At 40.4% G+C, this 25,905-nt stretch overlaps 1 protein-coding gene across 13 annotated transcripts in view; it reads left to right on the forward strand.

Annotated features, from left to right (window-relative positions):
• The window catches only part of MYBPC1 (myosin binding protein C1), a 93,965-nt gene that overhangs the window by 2,331 nt on the left and 65,729 nt on the right, over nt 1–25,905 (forward strand). For 10 of the 13 annotated variants that reach the window (XM_067697698.1, XM_067697708.1, XM_067697699.1 and 7 more), the window contains exons 2-3: nt 15,100–15,141; nt 17,992–18,033. The exons of the other annotated variants lie outside the window; for them this stretch is intronic. In XM_067697698.1, the coding sequence (XP_067553799.1) occupies nt 15,100–15,141; nt 17,992–18,033 (84 nt within the window). The remainder of the gene's footprint in view (nt 1–15,099; nt 15,142–17,991; nt 18,034–25,905) is intronic. 13 annotated transcript variants of the gene reach the window in all.

Below are 25,905 nucleotides of genomic sequence, written 5' to 3' on the forward strand. Positions count from 1 at the left end.
CATTTCAAACTATCTGCAGAAACATTCTCCCAACCAGGTTTCTCCAGCCCCTACAGGTCTTCTTACATCTCTTCCTTAGCTGGGAGAACCATGCTCAGGAAGGGATTGAGTACTTGCTATAAATCTTGATAAGACACATGAGCTGGTTTGGCCCTCCTAGGATCCAGCAGCACCTGACAACTCTTAAAAAGAGATTGAGTTTTCAGCATCTGAAGGTGCAAAAGATGTCTCTCTCAACTGCCTCCCAACCTGCAGGGGTCTAATTCTAGGAGATTCATGTTGGGTCCTGGGAGAGCTGGTCCTTCTAAGGAGAAGAGGGAAGGACAGGTGTACCTTTAGACCTCAAGGAGGAACTCTAATGGAAGTAATTGGTCAACGGTCCTTACTTAGACCCTTCAAAATATTCTGGATTGCTCTGTAAGCCCTTTCTGAGAAAGAAAGCACTATTTTTAAGGAGTAACCACTTCCCATTGTCCTCCTCTGCACCTTTATCATTTGTACATCTGTTCACTGGAGAACTATACTCTTGGTACTGTCAGTTCCAAAGCTAAGGTCTGTCTTACACTTTAGATTGATGCAGAACCTGAGACCCAGTAAGATTAAATTGTTCTAATCAAATAGCAAGAGAAGATGTGGTAGGAAGTTTCAGATTTGTGGGAATCTCCCAGGATGTCTCATTTACATACCATCTATTAATTGAGCATTTACTATGAACTAGTCACTGGAATTTCAGAGATGTATACAACATGGTCTATGTTCTAAAAACCCTTACAGTTAATTGCCCCTGGGTCCTACTGAGTAAACGAATCAACTTTCACTCGAATTTTCTCTTTTCCTGTCAAAGAGTTATTTTATCAAACTAGAAATTAGATGAGTAATTTTATGAAATTAGAAATTTGCAATAGCCTTCCTTCTTTGTTTGAATCTCTAATAGTTTAAAAATACTATTAATGTTATTTTTGCCTATAAATCATTTCTTCAGAATTTTACCTCTGTAGTATGTGATGATTAAAACCATAAAGCCTGGTTCTTTAATCTACTTAGACAATTGTTAACTATCAGATTCTATAGAACCTAGAAAAATTCTTTTCTAAAACACCAAGTTCGGGCGTTAACATGAATTTTACTTTTTGTTATGTGATATATCAGACCTATTATATTTTATGTACTTAACTTGTAGGAAAAAGGCAAGAGTTCCTCCTTGGTGCTTGTGTGTCATTCAAAACACCTTGGGAGAGTCACTGTAACTTTCCTATCTTCCATGTAAGGTTTCTTCTTGAAAACTCAATCATATGGCAAAACATAGCTCCATTGACGAACAGCATTTTAAAGGGTCATTCTGATAACTCCAGGAATCAAAGTATGGCATTGTTGTTACAGATTCTTTTGCTATATCAGCATGAAATATCTATCTATCTATTCTACCTTGGCCTATTTCAGTAGGATTAGGTGGGAACATGGGCATGGAGGATAATGTTTTCAGTCCACAGGAGTTTTTCCTTTGCTATGTCTTTCTCTTGGTCCCTAGAGATTTCATTACATTTTAATGTTCTGCTAAGCCCCAGACCTATCTGAATGCAGAGCAGCGTTCATCACCTCTTACCTATTTCCCCGCATCACTCAAGGCTTAGTCATCATCAGAAAAGGAGGCCTGATGATGGGAAACCTTCCTCTCATATTTACTCCTTGACCTTTAGTTTCCACCTGCATCTATTTCAAACACCAAAATAAATGTGTCTTTGGAGAAGTCATCTTACATATAGGCTATTACCTTTCCCTCAAATTGGGGAAAAGTACATTTGTTGGAAGTAAGCAAAAGAAAGGGAGAAGAGGGAGGAGGTATTTGATCGAGGGCAGCTATTTTCCTCCAAACTTCAAATGGTTCATTTAGGCCACATTGAAGATTTGGATGAAGAATAAAGAAGTTGCACGAACGAATGCCAGTGTTTTTCCCCCTGAAAAATCTTTGCCAGGCTGTACTGGAAAGGCACAGTGTAGGTTTGAGCTATCTGCTGTAAGGAGGAACACACTAGAGGGGCTTAATACTTGGCAAAATCATTCTTTTTCAGTAGCCTGCTTTTATGACTGTCCGGCTGCACCTGTTAGGAAGATAAATAAAGGACTGGCCAATTCTTTCCTCTCAAGTGCCCTAAATATATCGCTTAAAAAAAAACTTTGAAAAGACAGGTCGTATCCTTGCTTCTCATCCAGTAAGTCTGAAGCAGTCTCCCCCAGGCCTTGCAAAGAGCAGGGGTAAGGGAGTTCCTGAAATGAACAAAGGTCAAGGTTAGGCTCTCTGGCTGGTCTGAGAGACCCAAGAGAAACGAAAAAGAGAAAAACGTATAATCCTTTGTTCTATCAATGCCTCACTTTATTTTGGCCCAAGATATGGCCTTGAAACATTTTATTTTAGGTTCCTCCTGGACACACAATTCAGTTTCCTTATTTATAGCAATTTCAAAGTAACCCTTAATTTGACATGAATGTTAGAGTAAACTGCCCAAGCTGAAGTTGCTTTGAAGAAGTGCTTGGACACAAAGATAAATAAATAAACCATCTTTTAAAAAGCTTGAGCGAATACGAAACAATGTTTTTGAATCTTTTTTGTAAACCCATATATGCTTTTTTTTTTTAGAGAGTTGTGAGAAGAGGCTGTCACAAAAGGAAATAGTGCTGTTGTTTTTACAGCCCTAGAAAGCAGTTTTGTTGTTTTTGCTTACATTTCTTATGATTGTTTGATTTAAAATTTATTTTTCAACTCTTTATGGTCAAACAGAAGAATTTTTATTGTTGTTAATAATTACTATTTTTATCTGCACTCCTCCTTAATTAGTTTATGAACCTATATTAAGAGACACAAAATACTCTTGGCAGTCCATGACTGTGGTAATTCTAGATCTCATCTCTAGACATACTTGTGTGTGTTAGATAATAAAGAACAGGATGAAAGCTCTAGCAATCAAAAATAAGCAGAAAACTATTAATTTCATGTGTGTACCTGCATAGATATGGCCATGTCTTTTCCTTTCCTTTTTCTTTTTTTTTCCCATTTCAGTTCTTGATGGGAACAGATGTCTTTTCTGGAGTCCTTAGTTTGTTCGGAATATTGCACCCTGGGGAAGCCCAATAAATACACAGAAAGGTAGTTACTGAAATACAGTGTTTTGAGTTAGGTTAATCATGAAGTAGCTATTGCTTATTCAAGAGCAGTTTTCTAAAATTTGAAAGCCTAGTGATTAAGGAAAATGAAACCGTGAAAAAGAAGAAGAGGCTTTATCACTTAATTTCCTACATGCATGCAAATTGTCTTGTAACTGGAGAGAACAGGGCATCTGTCCCCACAGCTTTTTACAAAAACAGCCCCCAAACATCAAAGTGATGATACTGTTGCACCCAGATCTCTTCTTCATGGATAGGCCCAGTTATAATTAACAAAGAGTATATTTGTTTTGGACAGCCACACAGATAGACAGCAAGCCAAATTTCAGGATGTTCCCATGCAAGGGGCAGATTATTTTTACACTTTTACATGCATTTCCAGAGTAAAGTTTTAGATTCCATCAGATCGGGTCATGAAGTGGTTGATTTGGCAAAGAAAAAGACAAGGATCATTTAATCCCATCCCTATTTTTCTCTCTAAAATGAGTTCCCAAGAAGTTAACCATAATCTGGCTTTCATTATGACTTTCAAGTCTGAAATCTACTTTGATAAGACTTTTGCCTTTTTATGCTCCCTAGGAATCCTTTTATGGGCCAGTTTGGCACATCAGTACAATACCTAAAATTATGTTTATTAATATGTCAGATGTTAGATTTTATAATTTTGTTTTCGTTTTTTGAATTGTACTTTAGATAGTTACAAGAACTTAGGGCTCAAATTTTTCTTTTTCTCCAAAATCATCCAGTTCTTCCTCTAAATTACATCAAATCTCTTTCTAAGTTCCTCAGGAATTCTTTGCTTGTAGCAGGTAATACCTTCTTCCTTCTATAGAATTTTATGTTTTGGAGCAGTGTTCTGCTTATAACTAAGAATCACCTAATTACACAATTCTACAATTTAATTTCTCATTTTTTTTAGTTACATGTCTTTAGACTTGTTCTGCATAGAGTATGTATTTTGGGGGTTTCCTCACGTATATTGAGTAATAGTCATCATTAAACATAGTGATATAAACAAAGTATACTATTCACAGAACGTTCTAGACTGTTCAAATTCCAGCTGCACATGTATTGAGTTAGTTATACTTCATATGCCTCAGATTCTTCAGCTGTTAGATGTGAATAGTAATAGTACCTAACTCTTTTTTTTAATAAGAATTAAATGAGATAAATCTGGTAAAAAGCTCAGAATAAATCCTAACATGTAATTAGAACTCAAGTCTTTTCCTTTTAATGCAGCAAACTCAGAAATCTTGTCGGGCATAAGGCGTTAAATGTCTCACATTTAATATAAAGTTTGAGGGCATTTCCACCCTCTTATGAGTCACTGTAAGGTATCTAGCAACCACTGTTCACCTCCTTACCTGCTATTAATATTTATCATACAGTCCCAGACAGCTGTGGTTATTCTCATAACCATCATTGCCACCATGACGAGTATTTCATTTTTTTTAAACTTGTGGTGAAATATCTTCGCTTTCACCCATGGAGGCTCAGATCAAATTAGAGGCCTACACTTCAGAGCCTCTGTTGTGTTCCCACTGAAATGTGTTATGTCCAGCTGGGGGTCCCCAGTTGTTAGCCAGATGGTGGTAACCGTTGTGGGAGCATGGCCTTTCCCACTTAGATGAAGGAGTCACCCAGCACAGTTGAACATGTAACTGTATCCTCCACCAAAGGTTATAAGGCTTGGGTGTTGGGGACATTAAGATTTTTCTTCCCACCCGGGGTGCTGTTGGCAGGTGGGGGTCTTCCTCTGGCCTGAACATTTCTGAGTTAACCACATAAAGAACTCTGCATGACCACATATGGATACGGTGGGTGATTGATTGAGTGGCTGTATTTACTGCTGTGGAATTTTATTTTTATGACCCCACCTGGCATCAGGCCTGTCCTTCCTCTATTTTTAAAAAGTCACCCAACGTGAGGCCTAGCAATGGCTTGGGGCAAGGCTCATAAGGGATTTATTCTGATAAGCCTATAACCGCAGAAGAGTGGTATGATTGTAGGAATGGCCCACTCAGGAGCAGACCCCCAGGAAAGGCATACAAAGGGACTAAAGGGAGGAATCGTTAACGATTCGAATCCCTTTTGCAATAATTTCCTTTTGACCTGTGCTAAATTTTTAAGCTTCAATTTGAGTAAAGCTGCTTCTACACTATTGTTCACATCTGTGTCACTCGCAACCCTCATTTGATTCTTATTTAAAACATAGCAAGAATAATGATAAACAGACTAGTCATCAGACCTTAGCAAAAGATCTCATTTTCATCCAGCTCCATGTTAAGAGTGAGAAGCTATTTGTTGCTGTGTAATAATAACCAGATTTTAATCCTCCTGTGTGGAATGACATCTTAAGTTAAAAACATGTATAATTAGAACGATGGGGCTTCCCTGGTGGCGCAGCGGTTGAGAGTCCGCCTGCCGATGCAGGGGACACGGGTTCGTGCCCCGGTCCGGGAAGATCCCACATGCCGCGGAGCAGCTGGGCCCGTGAGCCATGGCCGCTGAGCTTGCATGCCCGGAGCCTGTGCTCCGCAACAGGAGAGGCCACAACAGTGAGAGGCCCGTGTACCACAAAAAAAAAAAAAAAAAAAAACGATGGAAGAACAAATTGACTAGGGAAGGGAAAAAACCCTGTGGATTCAGGGAATTTCCATCAAGCTAAATAATGAGTCACTGAAACTTTACATACTTGATGCACAATCAGACTCCACTTATTCAGAACCTTAGAATATAGTCTTTGGTGATATTTGGGCACGGTAAATAAATATGGATTAAATTGATTGAATCAAATTCTGAATAGCTGGATTCGACGGATAGCTAACAGTTCATTTTGTTCTTGAACCTTATTATTTCAACCAATTTGGTTATCAACATGCCTAAAATGTAATATGTTACATCTTATTTTGAAAAACAAAGTACAGTGGATATAATTTAACTTTGTCATCGATTATAGATATCTGTTATCTTACCACATGATATCCCAAGGGCTCAGATTATCTGCCTTTTTGTTAATGGGCCCACATTGATTTGTATTTTGAATTTGTGTCCAACTTTTGACAGCTTTCCTGTTTCATCCCTTGCCAGGAGGCTGCTGTCTTCTTTAATTACTCTTACCAGTCATATGTGAAGCTTCCCCCTTCTCTTCCCTCTGTTGTTTGCTTTGGATCCCAGCCAGGTCAATAATCTGGCTGAGTAGGGCTGCCCTAAAGAGTACTGTATTTAAGGAGGCACTAATTCTCAGCATCGTGCAAATGCAAGGTCCGCACCTGGGTGTCAGTGCCTCCTTAAATGTTGCTCCCTGGGCACCTGGCTCACCTCACCATAGTTCCAGTTACGGGCTGGGGACCTGGGGTTGGGGGGGAGGGTCTTCTCTTGGGAGTAAAGCATGTGAGCTCTTAGTGTACCAAGTAGGAGGAGCTTGAGACAACTCTTTTTGCTCTTCAGAAGCCCTTGTAATTTGCTGGTCGGCAGCTGTTATGTGGATAAATGAGGTTGCTAGATAGCTGAATTCTAAATAGGGGACGTGGTACTAGAAAATATTACCCTTTTGTTCCTATTATTATGCACATCGGAAAATAAGTTACTGCCCTCCAAATCAGTTTATGGCTTTTATTTTGATTGCTTCATTCGTATTATTAAGCAAGGCTACAGATTTTTCCTAAATGACGCATATGACATGAGTTGTTGTTTTTTTTAAGTGTGCACACACAAAATAATTGTTTAAGAAGATTTACCATAAATTCTCAATGATTCTCAAATTTTTGGTCTCAGATCCATTGGCATTCAGTAATTACTGAGGAAACTAAAAAGCATTCGTTTCTGTGCATTCTATCCTTCAATATTTACTGCATTTGAAATTAAAATTGATAAACTTTTAAAACTTAAGGGTACAAAACACATGTTCTATTCGCTGTCAGAGTGTTGGTGTCATCACACATGATATATCCTCTGGAAAACTCCATGGCCTGTTTGTGAGAGAATGTGAGTGGAAAAGGCATATAATGTCTTACCGTTATTATGAAAATAGTTTTGACCTCATGGACTCCTCAACAGGGCCTCAGGGGTTCTTGGGGATCCCAGACCATACTTTGAGAATCTCTGTGTATAATTCCCCCTTAAATCCCAAGGTGTAAACTGTCCTCCAGACCTGTAGGCTATAATGAATAGAACAAAATAAGTATATAACTGTGAAAACATTAAATGACACATTAATTTATGTCCAAAAATCTTTACCTCTGATGCATAAACAATATGGCCAGTATAAATATGCTGCCATTTGTGTTTGCTAATTTTTTTGGTGAAACTTGTGATTCATATAATCAAAACTTCTGTAAATGTTATGAATGTCCCCATGCAGACAATATTTTACATTAAAGCAGTTTCCATTGTGCTGTTATCTAGGCATATGAGAGATAGGCTGTGACATGTACACAGTGCCAGACCTCACTATCAACAGGGGATACACCTGACAGTGTTTATTGCATATTTAATCTAAAAGAGAAGATAACTTGCTATATTACCAAAAGTAGCAAAACAAGCGTTGGCCAGATAAAACCTTATTCACCATGATTTCATAATACATAAAGCATTCACATGTTTTATTTCAAACCAAGAACTTGAGAATAAGAAATAATAATTAGTAATAACATATAATTTTCTCCTGTACCCCAGATTACCAAAGGATAGTTATAGTATTTGTTTTATCCCAAAAAAAGTGACAAAAGAAAGCCCCACACACACATATACACAAAGACGTATAATCCTACCACTCAATCATAACAACTGTTATTATGTTCTTTTCTATGCCTGTATAACATATTCATATGATGTAATTATGCTCTCCATGCTATTTAATGGCTAAACTGAATTGCACATGAGGGCCCATAAAATAATTTTAAGTCAAACAACATATTATTTGAGCAAGTGAGCCCATGGGAAGGAGAGAACTGGGTTAATCATATCATTTCAGTGTACAGACACAGAGGGAGAGGCAGGTTAATGCCTCCTAAAATTAAAAATTTTTTTCCCTTTGGGACTTCCCTGGTGGTGCAGTGGTTAAGAATCCACCTGCCAATGCAGGGAACACAGCTTCCAGCCCTGGTCCAGGAAGATCCCACATGCCGCGGAGCATCTAAGCCCGTGCGCCACAACTACTGAGCCTGTGCTCTAGAGCCCGTGAGCCACAACTACTGAGCCCATGTGCCACAACTATTGAAGCCCGCGTGCCTAGAGCCCGTGCTCCACAACAAGAGAAGCCACCGCAATGAGAAGCCCGCGCACTGCAAGGAAGAGTAGCTCCCACTCGCTACAACTAGAGAAAGCCCGCATGCAGCAACGAAGACCCAATGCAGCCAAAAATTAATTAATTAATTTAAAAAATTGTTAATTATAAAAAACAATAAAATAAAAAAATTAAAATTTTCCCCTTAAATTTACTGATCATGGAACACTTGATTATGGAAAATAGAAGTGGACTGCATTGGAGGGAGCCAACCATTTATGGAGTGACCGGGTTCCTGGTCTTTCAGCAAAGCACGAAGTCCACTTATGGGCTGTCTATTTAATAGCGGCCACCAGTGCCCGTCAGTTAGAATGCCCTGGCACTCACTGTGCAGGCCTGCCATTGGTGGCATACCTGTGCTTTTTACAGTAGGTGGTCATAGGAAAAATCCACCATAAATAGATCAAGCCCTTTGAAAGCATGTCAGCATTGCAGAGGGAAAGAAAGTCTATATCTGCGAATTAGAAAGGATCAAAGCACAGCCGCCCTTGCTGAAGTAGGAAGGAGTTAGCTTTAGTTGCTGATTAAGACTCTGGTTAATTTTTATGTTGTCCATGAAAATATTTCCTTGGGCTTAATTTTTCAAAGTATCCTGGTTTCTTTTTTTTTATTATTATCATCCATAAAAAGTTTAAAAACAATAACTTATATAACCCTGCTTCTTGAGTCCATCCTGTTTGTTTTCCAACAGTGACAATGGGTGAGGACGGATGAGGGGGACAAGAAGCTAACTTTATTCACCTGGCAGAAAAGTCCCATGGAATTTGCCCTTTGTTTTTTGTTTTTTTTTTTTTGCGGTACGCGGGCCTCTCACTGCTGTGGCCTCTCCCGTTGCGGAGCACAGGCTCCGGACGCGCAGGCTCAGCGGCCATGGATCACGGACCTAGCCGCTCCGCGGCGTGTGGGATCTTCCCGGACCGGGGCACGAACCCGTGTCCCCTGCATCGGCAGGCGGGCTCTCAACCACTGCGCCACCAGGGAAGCCCAGCCCTTTGGTTTTTGAATAAGCAGGAGTATAGCAGGACCCCACCTCAAGAGATACCTGTTAGCTCAGAATCTCAAGCTTTAGAGAGCTTCCCAAGGCCTTGTGCTTTTTGACACTTACAACATGGCGAAACTAGGTAACAGTGGAGTTGGCATGGTTGGCTGAGGGTTTTTGCTAAGACATGAAGCCCAGATTTTGAAAAAGGAGAATGCTTAGAAAGGCAAGTGGTGTTTTGAGGGCCAAAACTCTAGTCCTAATTGCTCTCCCCAAATAGAAGGCGTGCTGACAATAAGAAGAAATCTAAATGATGGGGTTGGGTGAGTGCCTGGGAGCGGTCAGCCAGCAGGAGGGTCACGAATGGGAGACATAGTATTCCCTGTGGGGAAGGCAGACAAAAAAAGCTGCCCTCGGAGTGCCAGGGGACGGTTCTTGATTTCTTGGCAGCGGGCAGAAGGGGCTTTCGTGCGGGTAGGAACGGCCTGCCAGTCAACTATATTTACAGAGCACCTGCTGTGCAGAATTTGAAAAGGAGGAGGAGACAGGCCTTGTCCTCAAGAAGCTTGTGATCAAAGAGAGAAGAGGAGTTCCCAAGTACTGTGAACGGTGTCATATTTGGAATGGGAGAGGATTTGATGACATGGAAGGCTCAGTCTGAGCACTTATTCAAAGTGTGGGTCGTGGACCCCCAGCATCAGCATCACCAGGGAGCCTGTTAAAAATGCAGAATCTGGAAGCCCGCCGCAGACCCCCAGAGTCGGAACCTGCACTGGACCAAATCCCTAGATGATTCGTCTCCCCATAGCAGCTTCAGAAGCACAAGAGGGGCTGTGGAGGTGCTGAGTCTCGAATGTTTTGAGAGAGAAAACCACCTGGCTTGGTAACTAAACTGATAGAAAAAGGCAGTTAATTTACCCGAGAGTCTTTTTTATTTTTTTTTAATATTTATTTATTTGGCCGCACCGGGTCTTAGTTGTGGCACGCAGGATCTTTGGTGTCGCGTGTGGACTCTTAGTTGCGGCATGTGAGATCCAGCTCCCTGACCAGGGATGGAACCCCAGCCCTCTTCCTTGGGAGCCCGGAACCTTAGCCACTGGACCTACCTGTGAGATTCTTAAACACAAGCATCTCATCTTAGCCAACTTTATAAACCCCACCCTTGTTAAATTCATAATGAGGCTCGATGAATTCTGGTCCCTATTCAGTGGGGTACACTGGAAATTGTTGTGAATGAATTATTGTTATTGAGGCAGCTCATGGATTTGGGGAACATGCAGATGATTCTTAGAGGCGTGAGCAAAGCTGGGCATGACAGAGCCTGTCAGAGACAAACATGAGTGAGAGAGATGCATAAACAGTTATTTTAAGGCAAAAGTGGGGAATAGCTCAAGGCCCTGAGACTTACCCACAGTGGTTCATTTTCAGTCTAAGTCGTGTGCTGCTTGGCCTTCACCACACCTGGTCCCCCGTCTCTCCAGATTTAGAACAGCTGGAATTCTTTGGCTCAGCTGCCTTGAAGTCTATTGAGAGTTCATCTTCTTATCCTTTCTGTCCCACCAGGACTGATTGATTGATCAATGTATTTATACTGCCCAAACTCTATAATGCATGTAGAACTCATCAAAATAATAATTATTACCATTTTACAGTAGGAGAGTGAGGGGCCTCCCTCCTCTGTTCATTTCCCAGATGCTTCCTCAGCCCCGACCCCAGTTCCAAACATGTTCTAACGTGATGCAGCCCACAGACCTAGCAATAAGGCAAATCCCAGCAGGTAGCATGTGAGGAAAGACCTGAGTGTCATTCTCCCAGGTTATGTCACAGTAAACTCATGATCATAATGATAAGAACCATGAAAAGAGAGAGAAAGCACATATGATGTTTACCACATTCCCTGCCCCTGCAGGAACTCCTTCATTCCTGCCAGCAAACCTCGAGATAGGCTTTGCTATTATTTCTATTACATAGATGAGGAAATTGAGGCATATTCCACTCCCCATTCCATAGGGCAACATCCAAATGAGACTCTGTGGCCATGACAATCAGACCGATCGATTCAGCAGGGAAAAATGCAGGAAAATCTCTGAAAAGCCCATCAGCCCACTTCTGCCTCCACAAGGGTGAGCAGCTGAGAAGGGAAATGCAGCCCCAACCTGCAGAGGCCAGGTGCTGACTCTAACCGACCTGGTTCCACCCTTCATGGGCGGTGGGACCCCACAGGGCCTCCGTTCCCATCTGCAAAGTGGGGATAGTGATAGTACTGACTGCATAGCGTCGTAAGGATTGTAAGAACTAATACACACTAGGTCGTGCGTGCAGTGGGTGCCCATACACGGTTGTTATTTATTTATTCCTTCACTGACTGTCAAATAATGGGGAGTCTATGATTTTAAGCAGGAGAAGTTGTGGCTCTGCCTCTTCACCAGGCAGGCAGGCACTTGCCTACTTGTATTTGTCGCAGCTCTCCTGAAAATGTAGCAGCATTAATACCCTATCGTGTTTCTGTAGTTCTGACTGTCTGATACAGTTGGCTGTTAACGATGGATGTTCTGCGGATTTGCTGGAAGTGGAACTAAGCCCTTTAACTTCTCATTTTGGTCTGATTTGTTACATAGAACACTAGGGCTATAGACACCATGGAAATGAAGAATTCACATTCAGGGCACTTTTACAGTTTCAGTGTCCAGCAAGGTTCTCTTTTCTTCATTTGATTAGAATTCACCCTTGGCCTTTTTTTTCCCCAAACAGGATTTTAAGCAACCTCAGCTTCCCTTACAAAATGAGCCTTTGTTTCCAAAGATGCTGGGGAAGAATAGCCAATTTGATAGCTCACACACAGACACCAAAGAAACCCTTCGTAATTCTTTTCTATCAATTCATTTTGCATTTAATATGGTTTCAGCAGTGAGAGGAAGTACCAGGGAGACAGGAAAGGAATGAAAGATCTGTGTTTTTGTTTAGTTGGGAGGGACGAGAAACACAAATATATGGAGACAACTGGAAAATACTTTTAAAATAATTAGGAAATAAATAGTGTATCATGAGGTGGCCCAGAATGCCTCCAGGATAAAGGACAGGAACAGAATGGAATAATCAGCTCTGAGAGTCTTAAGAGAAATGTCAAAAAGACAGACCAAGATTGCCAAAGACTCATAATGGTAATAGTTATTGCTGTAAATTATAGAGCTCTATCCTACACGCCAGGAACTGTGCTATGCATTTTTACATAGGATTAGCACCCTAAGAGGTCATTTATCTTGTTATCCTTATTTCACAGATGAGGACACCAAGATTGACAGAGATTAAGGAGTTGTTCCCAGTTACACAACTCGTAAGGCGTAGTGTCAGGATTTGAACCTAGATCTGTCTGACACAATCACATGTAGAGGAAAAACAGAAGGTCTGTTGGGGAGAAGATCACCACTCTTCTCAGTGGCAGGAAGGTCAGAAGGTGAACAGAGAAACCAACGCTAGAACAGGAGCCACTGGGGTCACTAAGAAGAGGGAGAGGCAGGAGGTGCCTGTCAACAATGGCTTTGACCCTTAACCTGGAGAGTGTGGACCTAACCTAGTAGGTAACAGGGACTCTCTTGGGTAGAATAACAGGATGAAACACAGTGGTGGCATAAGTAAGCCTGCAGCTGTGGGAGAAGAGACTGGAAGGCAGAGAAACTTGTCTTAAAGGGAACCAGGAAGATGTCCATGGACATTGGATGACAGTGGCCAAGTCCAAAAGATAGAGTGTCAAAGAAATAGGCTCCTTGCTCTCGGTATTCTGATACCTGTGTGGAGCCCCAGCTCACCCAAAGCCAAGAGCTCAGTATGAGATTTCCATTGCTGCACTCAAATCTCTGAAAATAAAATGCTTTGACAGAGGGTTTCGTCTCCTGCTTGACACTGGCAGGAAAGATCCTTTCATGACGTGGCAAAGAAACGAAAGTGTTTCTGGTGTGCCATGTCCGGGACACTTGTGCTATCACCGTATCTTCAAACCACATCACATTGACCACATTATCTTCTGCCTGTCTGTTAGGTGATACGTCTTTTCTCCTTTGGTTAGATCCCCCCCGCTCATTACTAAATCGTAAATACTTGTTTATGATCATCTGAGTGAAAATACGGTAATCATGTATTTTTAAACAATAAATTGGAATTTGTACCCAGCACAAAAATTTAGTGATGAAAGAAGACATTGCCGTTTCCTGGCAGCCCTGCATCACTCCTCCCCTGATTGCTGCTGCAGTGCAGGCTACTCCTGCTTCTGTCTCCTCCCAGCCTGCCTAGACTAAAGCGGGGCACTTGGCCTGCGCAGTGACCACTCTCAGGCCAAACTACTTGTTGTGAGGTATTGTCCTCGTTGTTTGGAAAGAGCCACTTGTGGAAGAAATGTGGAAAATCCTAGATCTGGACAAAGATAAAACTCCTGGGATCCCACAGTGTGTCTATACTACAAAAACTTTTCTTTGGTATTTACTTATCAAACAGAAAATATTTTTAAAAAGATCACCTTCAGGGCTTCCCTGGTGGCGCAGTGGTTGAGAGTCTGCCTGCCGATACAGGGGACACGGGTTCGTGCCCCGGTCCGGGAAGATCCCACATGCCGCGGAGCGGCTGGGCCCGTGAGCCATGGCCGCTGAGCCTGCGCGTCCAGAGCCTGTGCTCCGCGGCGGGAGAGGCCACAACAGTGAGAGGCCCGCGTACCACACACACACAAAAAAAGATCACCTTGAATAACTGCCTCTTCCTGCCCTGGAGTAGTAGCAGCTGGCTCACATACCCATCACTAAGTCCCTGTTCTGGGCATCCATGGGGATTCAGCAGGGGAACTTCTATGCCTGTTGGTCATAGGATATGCCTTTAGCTACTTGGACATAGTATATTCTTTAAAAAAAGTTTCTTTAACAGACTTTACCACCAGACTGCTCTATAATCCTGGATATCCAAAGCCTAGGATAAAAACCTCAAAACCAGAGCTATGAAACCTTTGCATAAGTGTAGGCGAAAATCTGCTGCAGGCATACAAACTTCCAGAAATGACTGTGACTGTGAAGGGGGTTGATTCTGTTTCACAGAACAGCATAGTGGTTCTGAACAGTGATTTGCTTTGTAATAAAAGGAAATGCTGCAAAGCCAGAGGACTTTGGTCTCATCGTCATTCAGAAAGTATGTCTCATGAGGGCAGGATGGTGTCAGAGATGCTGCACTGTCCTTGCACTCTGGGGAAAGTGGGGTCTCATTTACAGAGCACCTTAGGCTCTAAGGGACGTGCTTGGTACTCGCTGTGTCTCATTTCGTCCTCACAGCAACCCTATGCATATGAGACAGGTGTTGTGTCCATTTTTCCAGAGAAGGGAAACAGGCTCAATGTATTAAATGCCCCGCCTGCTGCCGGAGGGGATAACTAAGTGGAAGGACGTCTGCACGCCCATTTTACCTGCGCTCTGTCCGTCACTAAACTCTGCCCCTCCTGGAAGTCCACATATCTTCAAACCACATTTAGATCCTCACCTCACACCATACACCAAAAGGCAGCGTGTCTTGAGTTGATGCTTTTCTTCTCGTCAGTCCAGAGAAGATGGCTGCCTGGAGATGAACAGAGCCTGGGGCTGTGGAAAATATCTTTTCTCAGGATAAATGAGACTAACACTTCCATTACTCTTTACATTTCCAGAAAATGAAGTGCTGGCCCCAGCACCAGCTCCACCCCGGGAAGGTGAGTAAAAACATGGCCTTATATGTTTGGGCCGCAAATACGGAACATCCATCCCAGCACGAGTTGGCCTCCATTGAGGCTGTGAACTTTAACCCAACTCCCCATGGAGAAGTTGGATGACCACAGTTCTTATAGGTTTGTAATAATAACCATACCTTGTGTTTATATAACTTTCTTATGTTAATCTGACTTGGATGGCACGTCATATACTTATAAGACCTTTGAAGTTATGCCAAAGTTGTTGTTACGCCCATGCTTTAGCATTGTGGAGGCTGAGTCTCCAAGGGGCTGAAGGATTCACAGTGATTCTTCATACATAACTAAAGGCAAACAAAGCCCACATCTTTCTTGTGAGAGTGGGGTGATCCTACCTCAGTCCTGGAAGATGAGCGGCCCTTTCCTTACTTGAACTATGTCACCATCAAGCACCTCCTAGGGGAGTTTCCAGGAAGGTTTGGTGGCCTCCAAGGCTGAACATCAGCGACAACTTCTCCAGTCCTTGTACCCTGTTGTCCAGCAGGGGGCAACAGAAAAGCAAGCAATAAAGAGTTCCAGTGAATTCCTTGGCAGGTAGAGGTAGTGCCCAGCAACATGACAGGTAAAGCCTGCTTTTATATCCACCAACACCTAAGGAGGAGAACAGGATTAGAAGAATGGCAAGCCCAGGACTTCCCTGGTGGTGCAGTGGTTAAGAATCTGCCTGCCAATGCAGGGGACACGGGTTTGAGCCCTGGTCCAGGAAGATCCCACATGCCACGGAGCAACTAAGCCCGTGCGCCACAACTACTGAGCCCGCATGCCACAACTACTGAGCCCGCGTGCCACAAATACTGAAGCCCACGTGCTCTAGGGTCCATGTGCCGCAACTACTGAGCCCGTGTGATGCACCTACTGAAGCCTGCATGCCTAGAGCCTGTGCTCCACAACAAGAGAAGCCACCGCAATGAGAAGCCCATGCACCGCAATGAAGAGCAGCCCCTGCTCGCCGCAACTAGAAAAAGCCTGCATGCTGCAATGAAGACCCAATGCAGCCAGAAATTTAAAAAAAGAATGGCAAGCCCAAGTGGAATCTCCAGAACCATTTGTCTGCTCAGCCCCCTGGGTGGGGGCAACCAAAATTACATGCATTTTCCACGAAGGCACCAAAGTGCTCTCTCTCGTCACTCTTCCTCCTAAACAAGATGAGAAACTGGCATCCATTCAAGTATTATTCACAGGCTATTTACCATGTGTACACCTCTACTCTAACCCTTCAGAAGGATACAGAGCTACCTATCAAATACTAATTGATAGCTAGATGCAAACGTACTCTACCAGATGTAGTCGAGGAATTCTAAGTAGGAAATATTTCCCTGTATTCAGTTTGCTTGCAGCCAAGTAGGAAATGAAATACAGCACAGAGAACAATTAAGTAAGATACAAACACAATATTGAAACATCAGACACCACCGTAAGAACCTCACAAGGCGGTATGTGACTTAATGCAGGTTAGTTGAATTGACAATGTGGTGTGAAGCCAAGGGCTAGGAGGTCACCATAGACCAGTCCAGCCTGGGTGAAAACAGGAATTGAATAAGGCTTCAGTTGCTGGTATTTTTGCATGGAAATTTATAAGAGGATATGACGCTCTTCTGCTTTAGAGATTATTTTCGGGAGGGCGGTTTGAGAAATCTAACTGCTCAGAGGAATCCCCTCCGTCCAGCTAAGAATACTAGATTCACACACTCAAAATGCTTCCATAGTAAAGAAGAGTACTGCTGTGTGTTAAAATAAATGAAACAGGCTCAGTGCCATGTTCGTTCAAACAGGGACAAGTTCCAGTTTAGTTTTCTTTCAAACCCATGTAAGATGTGTGACATTCTTCTTAGGAACTTCTTTGGTGTGTTTTCTCCTTGCACATACAGATTTATTTTTTGCCAGCACTGAGGTCACTGAGACCCTGCAGGCCATTACCGACATAACCTTTCCCTTCTGCTCTTCACATCAGCAGCTGTCATTGGGCCACTATAAAGTTTCCCTTGTTACGCCACGTTTCATATTCATTATACAATACTGACCTCCTGTTCCTAAAACAAGTCTTCTTCCAAAGTCTGCTAAAATTATCCATATTAATTCATTAAGATTCAGATGTCACGGTTTCCCTGGTGGCGCAGTGGTTAAGAATCTGCCTGCCAATGCAGGGCACACGGGTTCGAGCCCCGGTCCGGGAAGATCCCACATGCCGCAGAGCAACTAAGCCCGTGCACCACAACTGCTGAGCCTGCACTCTAGAGCTAGTGAGCCACAACTACTGAAGCCCGTGCACCTAGAGCCCACGCACCGCAACAAGAGAAGCCACCGCAATGAGAAGCCTGCGCACCCAAAGAAAAGTAGCCCCCGCTCTCCGCAACTAGAGAAAAGCCCATGTGCAGCAATGAAGACCCAACGCAGCCAAAAATAAAAAAATAAATACATGAAAAAAAAAAGAATGAGTTAAAACAAAAAAGAAGTTGTCCCTTGTTGGGATCTAAAATGAAGTGATCTATATTTTATACTATTTCCATACCAGCATGTTATAATATGTTCCCAGCATAGCTAAGCTATTTTAACAAAATCTGTTACGTGTTTCCATGTATACTTTTCCCCAAAATGATCAGATTTGTTAACTACTTTTATTAAGTTTAACGTGACTCTACATTATAATTCCCCAATTTGTAATTCACGTGTAGCATAATAAAGGAGCATATAGCATCATTTGTGCTCTGTTCTGTTACTAATTTCCTCTCTCCCCACCTCCACCCTGTTGCTCATCCCACAATAAAATGCTTTCTTTAAGATACTTTTAAAAATGTGTTTGTACTTTCCACACAGAACCAAATAAAGAGAAGCAGGCCGGAACTTCACCAGCAAAAGGTGAGTTGGAGGGAGGGAAAGTGAGGCTGAATTCACCAAAGTTAGAAGCAGAGAGAGCTCATTGCCATGGAGGCCCCATAGAATCCCTCTGCATTATCTTTCATCAGTGTGTATTAGGGTTCTTCCTTTGCATCTTATCTGCATAACCCAATCAGCATAAGGACGAATGGTGCTTTGATCAGTTTTCATTTCATTTTTAAAAGAAAAACAACAATGATAAAAATATCACAAGCAGTTGTTGAGATGCCAGCAAATTTATTTGTAGTTTCCAAGTTCCCATGTGCATGTGAAGGGAAAGAGGTGTCTGGTCTTCTTGGGATTACACCAATTTGGAAAATTATCTTAATTACCCAGATTTTTTTTTTTAATTTAATGTTTTCATGTTACTGTGTAAACGGTTCCAGGTTTCACTAGTAATTTTGAAAACTAGCATCTCATTTTGTAACATTTGTGTTCATGGAGATTTATATAATGATTTATATAGAGGGACAATATAATCTTAAGCAAACGTCACGTTATTCCTTATTGAATTGGAAACATTTGTTTCTGTCCTATTATTCTATTTTCACTTTATATGGAGGTAGTCCCGTTTTAGAAAATGAATAACCTTTATCATATACTTTTTCATGGATCCATGAAATACTAATTCCTTTGTCTCCCCATGGAGGAAGTCATTGTCACTACTGACCATTTGTCTTAAGTAAAGGAGCATTAGTCTTCTATAGAAGAAAGTTTTCACAGAGGTAGACCTGACAATTTTGCTTTGTATGTTTGTATCATCATTTAAAAAATTTATTTTTTATTTGTGCACTGAGTAACATAGTTTAGATTCTGGAATAACCCATTATTTCTTGACTACAATAAGACCTTTCTCTTTTTTTCTGGACACCACTCAAAAGCATGTTAAGTATCTCTTTGTTCTTACTATGTCATATTTCATTAACTAATTCCTATGATATTTTTGTCTTCTATATATTAGTAAAATACTTTTTTTTTCAGTACATTGGACCACTTTTCCTCAGCTAACTTGAATTTACAACTCTCATAAATGAACACATAGTGTTAGTATACTTACTTTGTCCTTGACCTTCAGTGGCTCCGTGAATAGTAACATGAATGCTAATCCTGGCCACATGGGCCACAGTCTGAAGGTTATTTGCATATGGAATGCAAACAGTGCAAACTCCTAGAACTCCTTCCATGAGATGGGTTCAAGGAGGTTTGGACATCCTGGCTGAAGTTATTACAACATTCTCCTTTACAAGGCTGATGGCATACACCTCTGTTTCCAAATTTGGAAAGGTGCTTGGACCAGGCTGTAAGGCTCAACCAACAGAGCAGATGATGTAATCCCAGAAGGCAAACTGTCAAAAGTTTAAACAAAGCCTGCGCCTGACCCTTAATCTGAAAATCATATTATATTTGTATGCTTAAATGCGAAAGTGGCTTTCTGTAAGTTAAAATCAACCAACCAACCAGTCTACCAATCAACAAAAACCCTTTTCCTTACCAGAACACGATATGATGAAAGAGCAAGGTCAGATGACCAAGAAAGTCATCCTGAAATTAGTAGCATTTTTTTCCTGACATTTGCAGAAGTGAAACAAGGTCATGGCCACATGCAGTCATGTGCCCAGGTACATAAACTGTCACGTATGTATTTGCTCTACATGCCTAGAAAGCAAATCAATTTAGGATAGAAAGTGACATCCCTAAATAAAGAAGGTAGGTGGTGGAAGTTATTTCTAAATATACAATCCCCTTCAACCATTACTTACTTTCATCAAGGACAGGGAAGTTTCAAAGAAAATACCCAAGTGAAAAGTAGACACACTCGTCATTGCTATTATGAATAGCCCTGGTTGAGAAAGAATTCTTGCATCAGCATAAACAAGATTGACAGGTGCAACAGAGCTGCCCTCCAGCTTACACTAGAATCCCTGTCCTCCACCCTCCCCCAACCTTCAGTCTATCTAATTGTGTGTTTTTTTGAAAGAAAATTAATGTATTAAAAAAAAAGAAGAGGAAGAAGAAAGAAAGAAAAATGAAATTTACAGAACCGTTCAAGTCAAGTGTCACTCCTTTATGCATCTTTCCCCTGAGCATCCCAACGCACTTTCACTTCCCTTTCTTCCTCCTGCTTTTTCTTGGACTGATTGCTTCTGTCATAAAATCACCCTTCCCTTCACTTAATCCCATATTAATGTTTCACTCCTTTTCCTAACATGTTGTAAGCTTTGTGAGGGTCAGGCACTGTGTCTTAACACTCTTTGGGCTCCTTATCTCATTTCTTCCAGCAGCTGGCAGAGAGCTGCATATGGTGATCTCCTAATAAATACCTGTAGAATGAATGATCAATTGAATTTCCATGCTGGCTTAGCTGCTCATCGTACAGACAATGGTAATCTAGATAGATTTTCATTTCCATTTGCTGGGCAGGAGGGTGAACATCCCATGCATACTCTTAGGCAATAAGGTTTGGAATGGGATGCCAGTGCTGTGTATTGTAAGATCAGCTCACTTAATGCTATTGAAAATGGTCACGGCTGGATAGAACATTTTCAGCACTTTAGTTAGTGCCGTATCGAATTAGTTGACATGTATTCAATTAATAGCTCCAAGACTCTCACTTTTAAGAACATCATTCATAGCCATGCAGCCTCAGTATCTTTCCCAGATTGACTGAATCATTCTGTGACAGGCTGGAAATGGTCTGAAAATTTTTTTGTAGCCGCAGAATGTTGTTTGGTTCTGATATCAATCTTACACGTAGTGTTTGTGGTTAGATTTGCCAACTTTTCACATTTGCTGAGAGTTTCTGGTAAACAGCTGGTTTCTCAGCTGTTTTTATTTGCTTGTTTGCCTCTGGACTTGTCCATCCAGGTATCCTGTTCTCTAATACCGCCCACTTTGTCTTGGAGTTGAAATGACAGAGATGACAATAAAGAAATGGGTTTAACCAAACAGCAACATGAGAATTTAGATATGCAAATCCCTTTCAGAGTGATCATACTGAGAGATAATGTCCTTGAAAAAATAATGCTGCTGTGGCTTAGAATTCTTCCAGAATAATCACAGGTAGCAATTCAATGGAAAGCTAAGTATAGAGAATTTTCTATACCTTCAATGGAGCCAAAGATCTGCCTTCTATTCTAATGTTCATTTATTCATCTCAAGTATTCACTGAGTGTTGGCTAAATGCCAGGGGCAGGTCTGGGTGCTGGGTCCTGCCCTCCTAGAGCCAACTTTAGGGGACTTTAGAGTGGAGAACAACTATCAGCAGAGGACAGTGCATTTCAGCTTTGGAAGCAGACAATTGTCATGGAGGGCCATGGGTGGAGAATAATGTGGGTGCTCAAGTGGGATCATACCTTTTTTCTTGATCAACAAACACCATATGTGTGAACACAGGATAATGAGACTGAGTCTCTCCTATGCCTTAACAATTAGCCCTGTGGGATGTTTCAAAACTGGTCCTACTAGTGGTTCCATGTGAACTAGCGGCATTAGAATCAGAGAATACTTTGAAGATCAGTGCTCATTTTAATGCCTAAATTCTAATACATAAATTTTGATTTTTATTTTATTTTTTACTTATTTTTAAAGATGACTTTTTTTTAATTAATTATTTTTTTAATTTTTGGTCGCGTTGTGTCTTTGTTGCTGCGTGTGGGCTTTCTCTAGTTGCGGCAAGCGGGGGCTTCTCTTGTTGGGGAGCACCGGCTCTAGGCGCGCAGGCTCAGTAGTTGTGGCTTGGCGGGCTCTAGAGAGCAGGCTCTGTAGTTGTGGTGCGTGGGCTTAGTTGCTCCATGGCATGTGGATCTTCCGGGACCGGGGCTCAAACCCGTGTCCCCTGCACTGGCAGGCGGATTCTTCACCACTGTGCCACGCAGGGAAGTCCCAATTTTTGATTTTTAATTTTGTAATTTATCAGTTTATAGTCGGTATATTTTTGGGTAAGCCCAATTGGGATAGTTACTGCCTCTTTTTATTTTCCTTCCAGAAAAATTACTGCCCTTGGTAATTGTTGCAATGGAAGTAAAAACTTACTTTCTTTTCCCAGGCATCATCACTAACATTGCCACAAACTATCATGAATGAACCCTGTGTGTATTAACGATCTCATAATTTGAGATGAAGATTCTTTTGGCATGAATGTGGTTGTCAGATGAGGAAGTGAATCAGCAGAAGTTCCAGCGAACTTCTCCTACATGCTATGATTTTTTTTTAATTAAAAGAATGATTAAGGTTTTTCTTCATTTAGGTCCCTTTACATCTGCAGTATCTTTATCTTGGTGCTCCTTAATAGCATGCTAAAATATTTTTGTGCCATTTTACCTTTAGGTATCAGACAATCAACCATCTACTAAAATGTCTCTGCTTTACCTGTGTATTCCAACTACATGATTTCTTTGTAATGAACTTTGTTACAAATTAATATCACTGTACTTCTCGATTTTAAAACACAACGATTATAAAATACAACATTGATTTAATAGATTTGGGGGAGAAAAAAACTCATTAAATAAACGTATTTATGGTAAGATGAATCCTGATTTCAGAAGCACCAAAGCATGGAGACATGTGTCTTCTCATTCAGAAAATATGATAAATTAATCAAATGCCTCACAACATGTTGAATTAATGTTAGCTGTTTTTGTTATTGCCTTCTATATGTGGTTGTTTTTGTTGCTGTTATTATTTTGGTAACATATGCCAATACTTACTACAACTGATTACTCTGCTTGAGGAATTCATAAATTTGTCTACATCAAACAAGGTATTGTATCAGTATTTAACTGAGGTTTGTTCACAGTACATTTTAATTTTATATGCTTTTATTCTAAAATCTCAACAATTGTCCCAAGTACGTATACTTTAAAAATTGATTTAAAAAGGCGATTTAAGTCAGCCATAGGTAGAAGTTATTTTATGCCCAAGAGAACTTGGAGATTTATAGGAATGTATACGTTCCACTGTCTCTGGCGTTCTCTCCCTCACATTCCAGATTTCCTTCTGTGGACCCCCCCAAAAATTCCAGGCTTGTAATATGAGACCAAATTCTTTCCCTACTTTCCAGGTGTTCTTCATTGGGAACTTCTGTGTTGAAAGAATCATTTTTATGGTTTTATAAATGCTATTTTCCCATGACTTAAAGACACATTTTGGTAAATTTCCCTTCTACATAGCTAGGGAAGATAAGTCTGTCGCTTTCGGTCCGTGGTGTCATGTAGGCTGTATTCTAAAGAGCCAAAAATAGATGTTTAAGTTTTCATCATCACTGTAGTCACTTTTAAATAGAAAACAAGAAAATATGACATATATTTTATTTTTTGTTTGAAAATGTTCTTTGTATGATGCCATGCCTTTCATATATGTGATGTTGGATCAGGCATAACCCAGAAGGTTTGGATATTCAGTTTCCCTCCTAGCAGTAGAACCTGTTTTTCTATGGTAAATAAGAACAATTAAACCTCTCATTCTTAACCAACTCAACCAAATTCAACCAGACAACTTTTCAGGTATTTGGGGTCAGAATCCCAACATCTTAGCTATATTTCCCAATCTAAGGGGATGCCAGGACCAAAACTACTTTTATTTATGTATTTATTTAAATATCAACATTTTGTTTTATTTCTATTTATTTTTAAAATTTGTATTTATTAATTTATTTGGGGCGTACTATGCGGCTTGCAGGATCTCAGTTCCCGGACCAGGGATTGAACCCAGGCCACTGCAGTGAAAGCCCAGAATCCTAACCACTAGGCCACCAGGAAACTTCCCAAAACTCCATTTAAAAGAAGGGAAACAGTAAATGTTGCCCCTCGTCAACTGTATTTTTCTAGCACTTCAGTAAATTTGAAAATGCATGTACAATGACTCAAATGTTGCCCACTGAGAAGTAATTACTGTTTGGAAATAATGTTGGACCATCTAGAGTATCTTTTATGATACTTTGAAGCACTGCTTTCATATGTGTTGTCTTAATAGTCTAAAATAGTTGTGTGTGTCCCCCACATAGTCTTAACATTTAGTGGACTTTGAAACTACTCACCCATCAAATGTTTGCTTAAAAAATGGCTTCTCTTTTCACTTTAGTTTTATGAACGTGTGTGAACACTCTTTTCCCAATCATTTTGCATTCTAAACAATTAACTCAAGGGTTTATTAGGCACTGTGCACAAAGCAAACAACCACCAAACCTGTATAAAATGAAGTGTTCATCTGACTAAAAATGGTTCTAGTTTCTAGTTTATATATAACAAAGGAAGCTCCTTTCTAGGATGTGGTTGAGTTTTAAAACTTCATTTTCAAGAATTTTTACAGGACTTTAGATCAAGATTCTTTACATAGTTTAGTAAAGGCCTTCAAATAGGTGTCAAGAATAAAATACTACATACTGAGTTAAATGTACGGCAAATAAAATAGAAAAATTGCAAGGTATTTTATTTTTGGTTATGTAAAATTTTAATTGTTTAGCAGTCTTCTGAAATACAGAATTCCCCTAAGAGCTCAGAAATACCTATACTTCTCCAAATGCAAGATTTTGTGGAAAATTAATGGACATTCCAGGAGAAAAGGATTCAAATGTGAACTAAGTTTGCGAAATGTTAATAGTGTATCATTTCTTATCTCCATCCCCAGTGCCAACACACATGAGCACACTGATGGCTTTGAGATATCCTTCGGTAAAAGTACACAAACAATACAATAAAACACAAGCATTTAACTTTATTTAGCCTAGCGTTTTGCAAGCTTCTTTGACCACAGAAAGCTTCCTCTGAAGAATCCCGAATCCCACAGTATCCAGTGAATCGCCTCTTAGGTTCTGAAGATATGACATTAAGGTTCTCTATATATTACATTAGTTATTTTGTTAAAAAGTAACAAAACATATCTCTGGTTGACAGTTTAAGAAATTTCAGACTAGTAAATAACATATGTTGTAAATATACTAATAGGTTATGCCTGTGCCCTTTCACCTCTTGTCAGAAATTTTTAAAACACTTTTTAATTAACAGTCATGTGCATTTGTTTTCTGTATCCTATTTTATATAGTCATTTAAGTTCACATTTTGAAACCCGTAATTATTCGAATATTTTAAATACAAAGATTATTATTATTTACACTAACACTAGTCTTCATGCTTTGGGAGGGAAGAGGCAGAGGTTCAGATAACACCAAATATCTATTTAAGCATCTAAAATGTAAGACACTTTGAAATTTAGACATTTTAGAGAAGGGAATATTCAGTGTCTTTGCACAAACACTACAAGGCATCTTTTGAATTTTACAAATGGGTAAATATTTTACACATATATAAAATATTTGTAAATATTTTACAAATTGGTAAATGTTTTTCAAATTATATTGGCCAACACCAATATAATCTTGGGAAAAAACAGATAAAGTCCCTATAATAATTATTGGTGAACTTAGTAAGTATGACAAATTGATTTATACTAGCTAATGTTGACTTTTGTTACCTAAATATAGAAGGGGAATTAATTATAAGGTTTTCTGGGGGTATTGAGTTTTCCAATTACATAAAAGCATATGCTTTCGTGTCTGTGTCCAAATGAATGCGGTATATGAATTATGCTGTCAGTGACTTTGGCTACAAAATAAGAACTCGAAAACCACCTCCACTGCTGATGTCATCAGGGTTAGATTTTTAGCATTCATTTTTTTCCTAGCTTACAATTATATAAAACGTTTGCATAGAGTACCATTTTTAAAGCTGCTTTCATTGGGATTACCCAACTCTCTCACCCTTTTATTTGTTTATTTTTCTCTTTTGCCTTAAATCCTGAAGTCTAGTCTTTCAGGTGGAAAGTCTTCTAAGGCTTAGTCATCAGTTAAGTGTTTTG

Source organism: Pseudorca crassidens, chromosome 11 (assembly GCF_039906515.1).
Source record: "Pseudorca crassidens isolate mPseCra1 chromosome 11, mPseCra1.hap1, whole genome shotgun sequence".
Classification (NCBI taxonomy): domain Eukaryota; kingdom Metazoa; phylum Chordata; class Mammalia; order Artiodactyla; family Delphinidae; genus Pseudorca; species Pseudorca crassidens.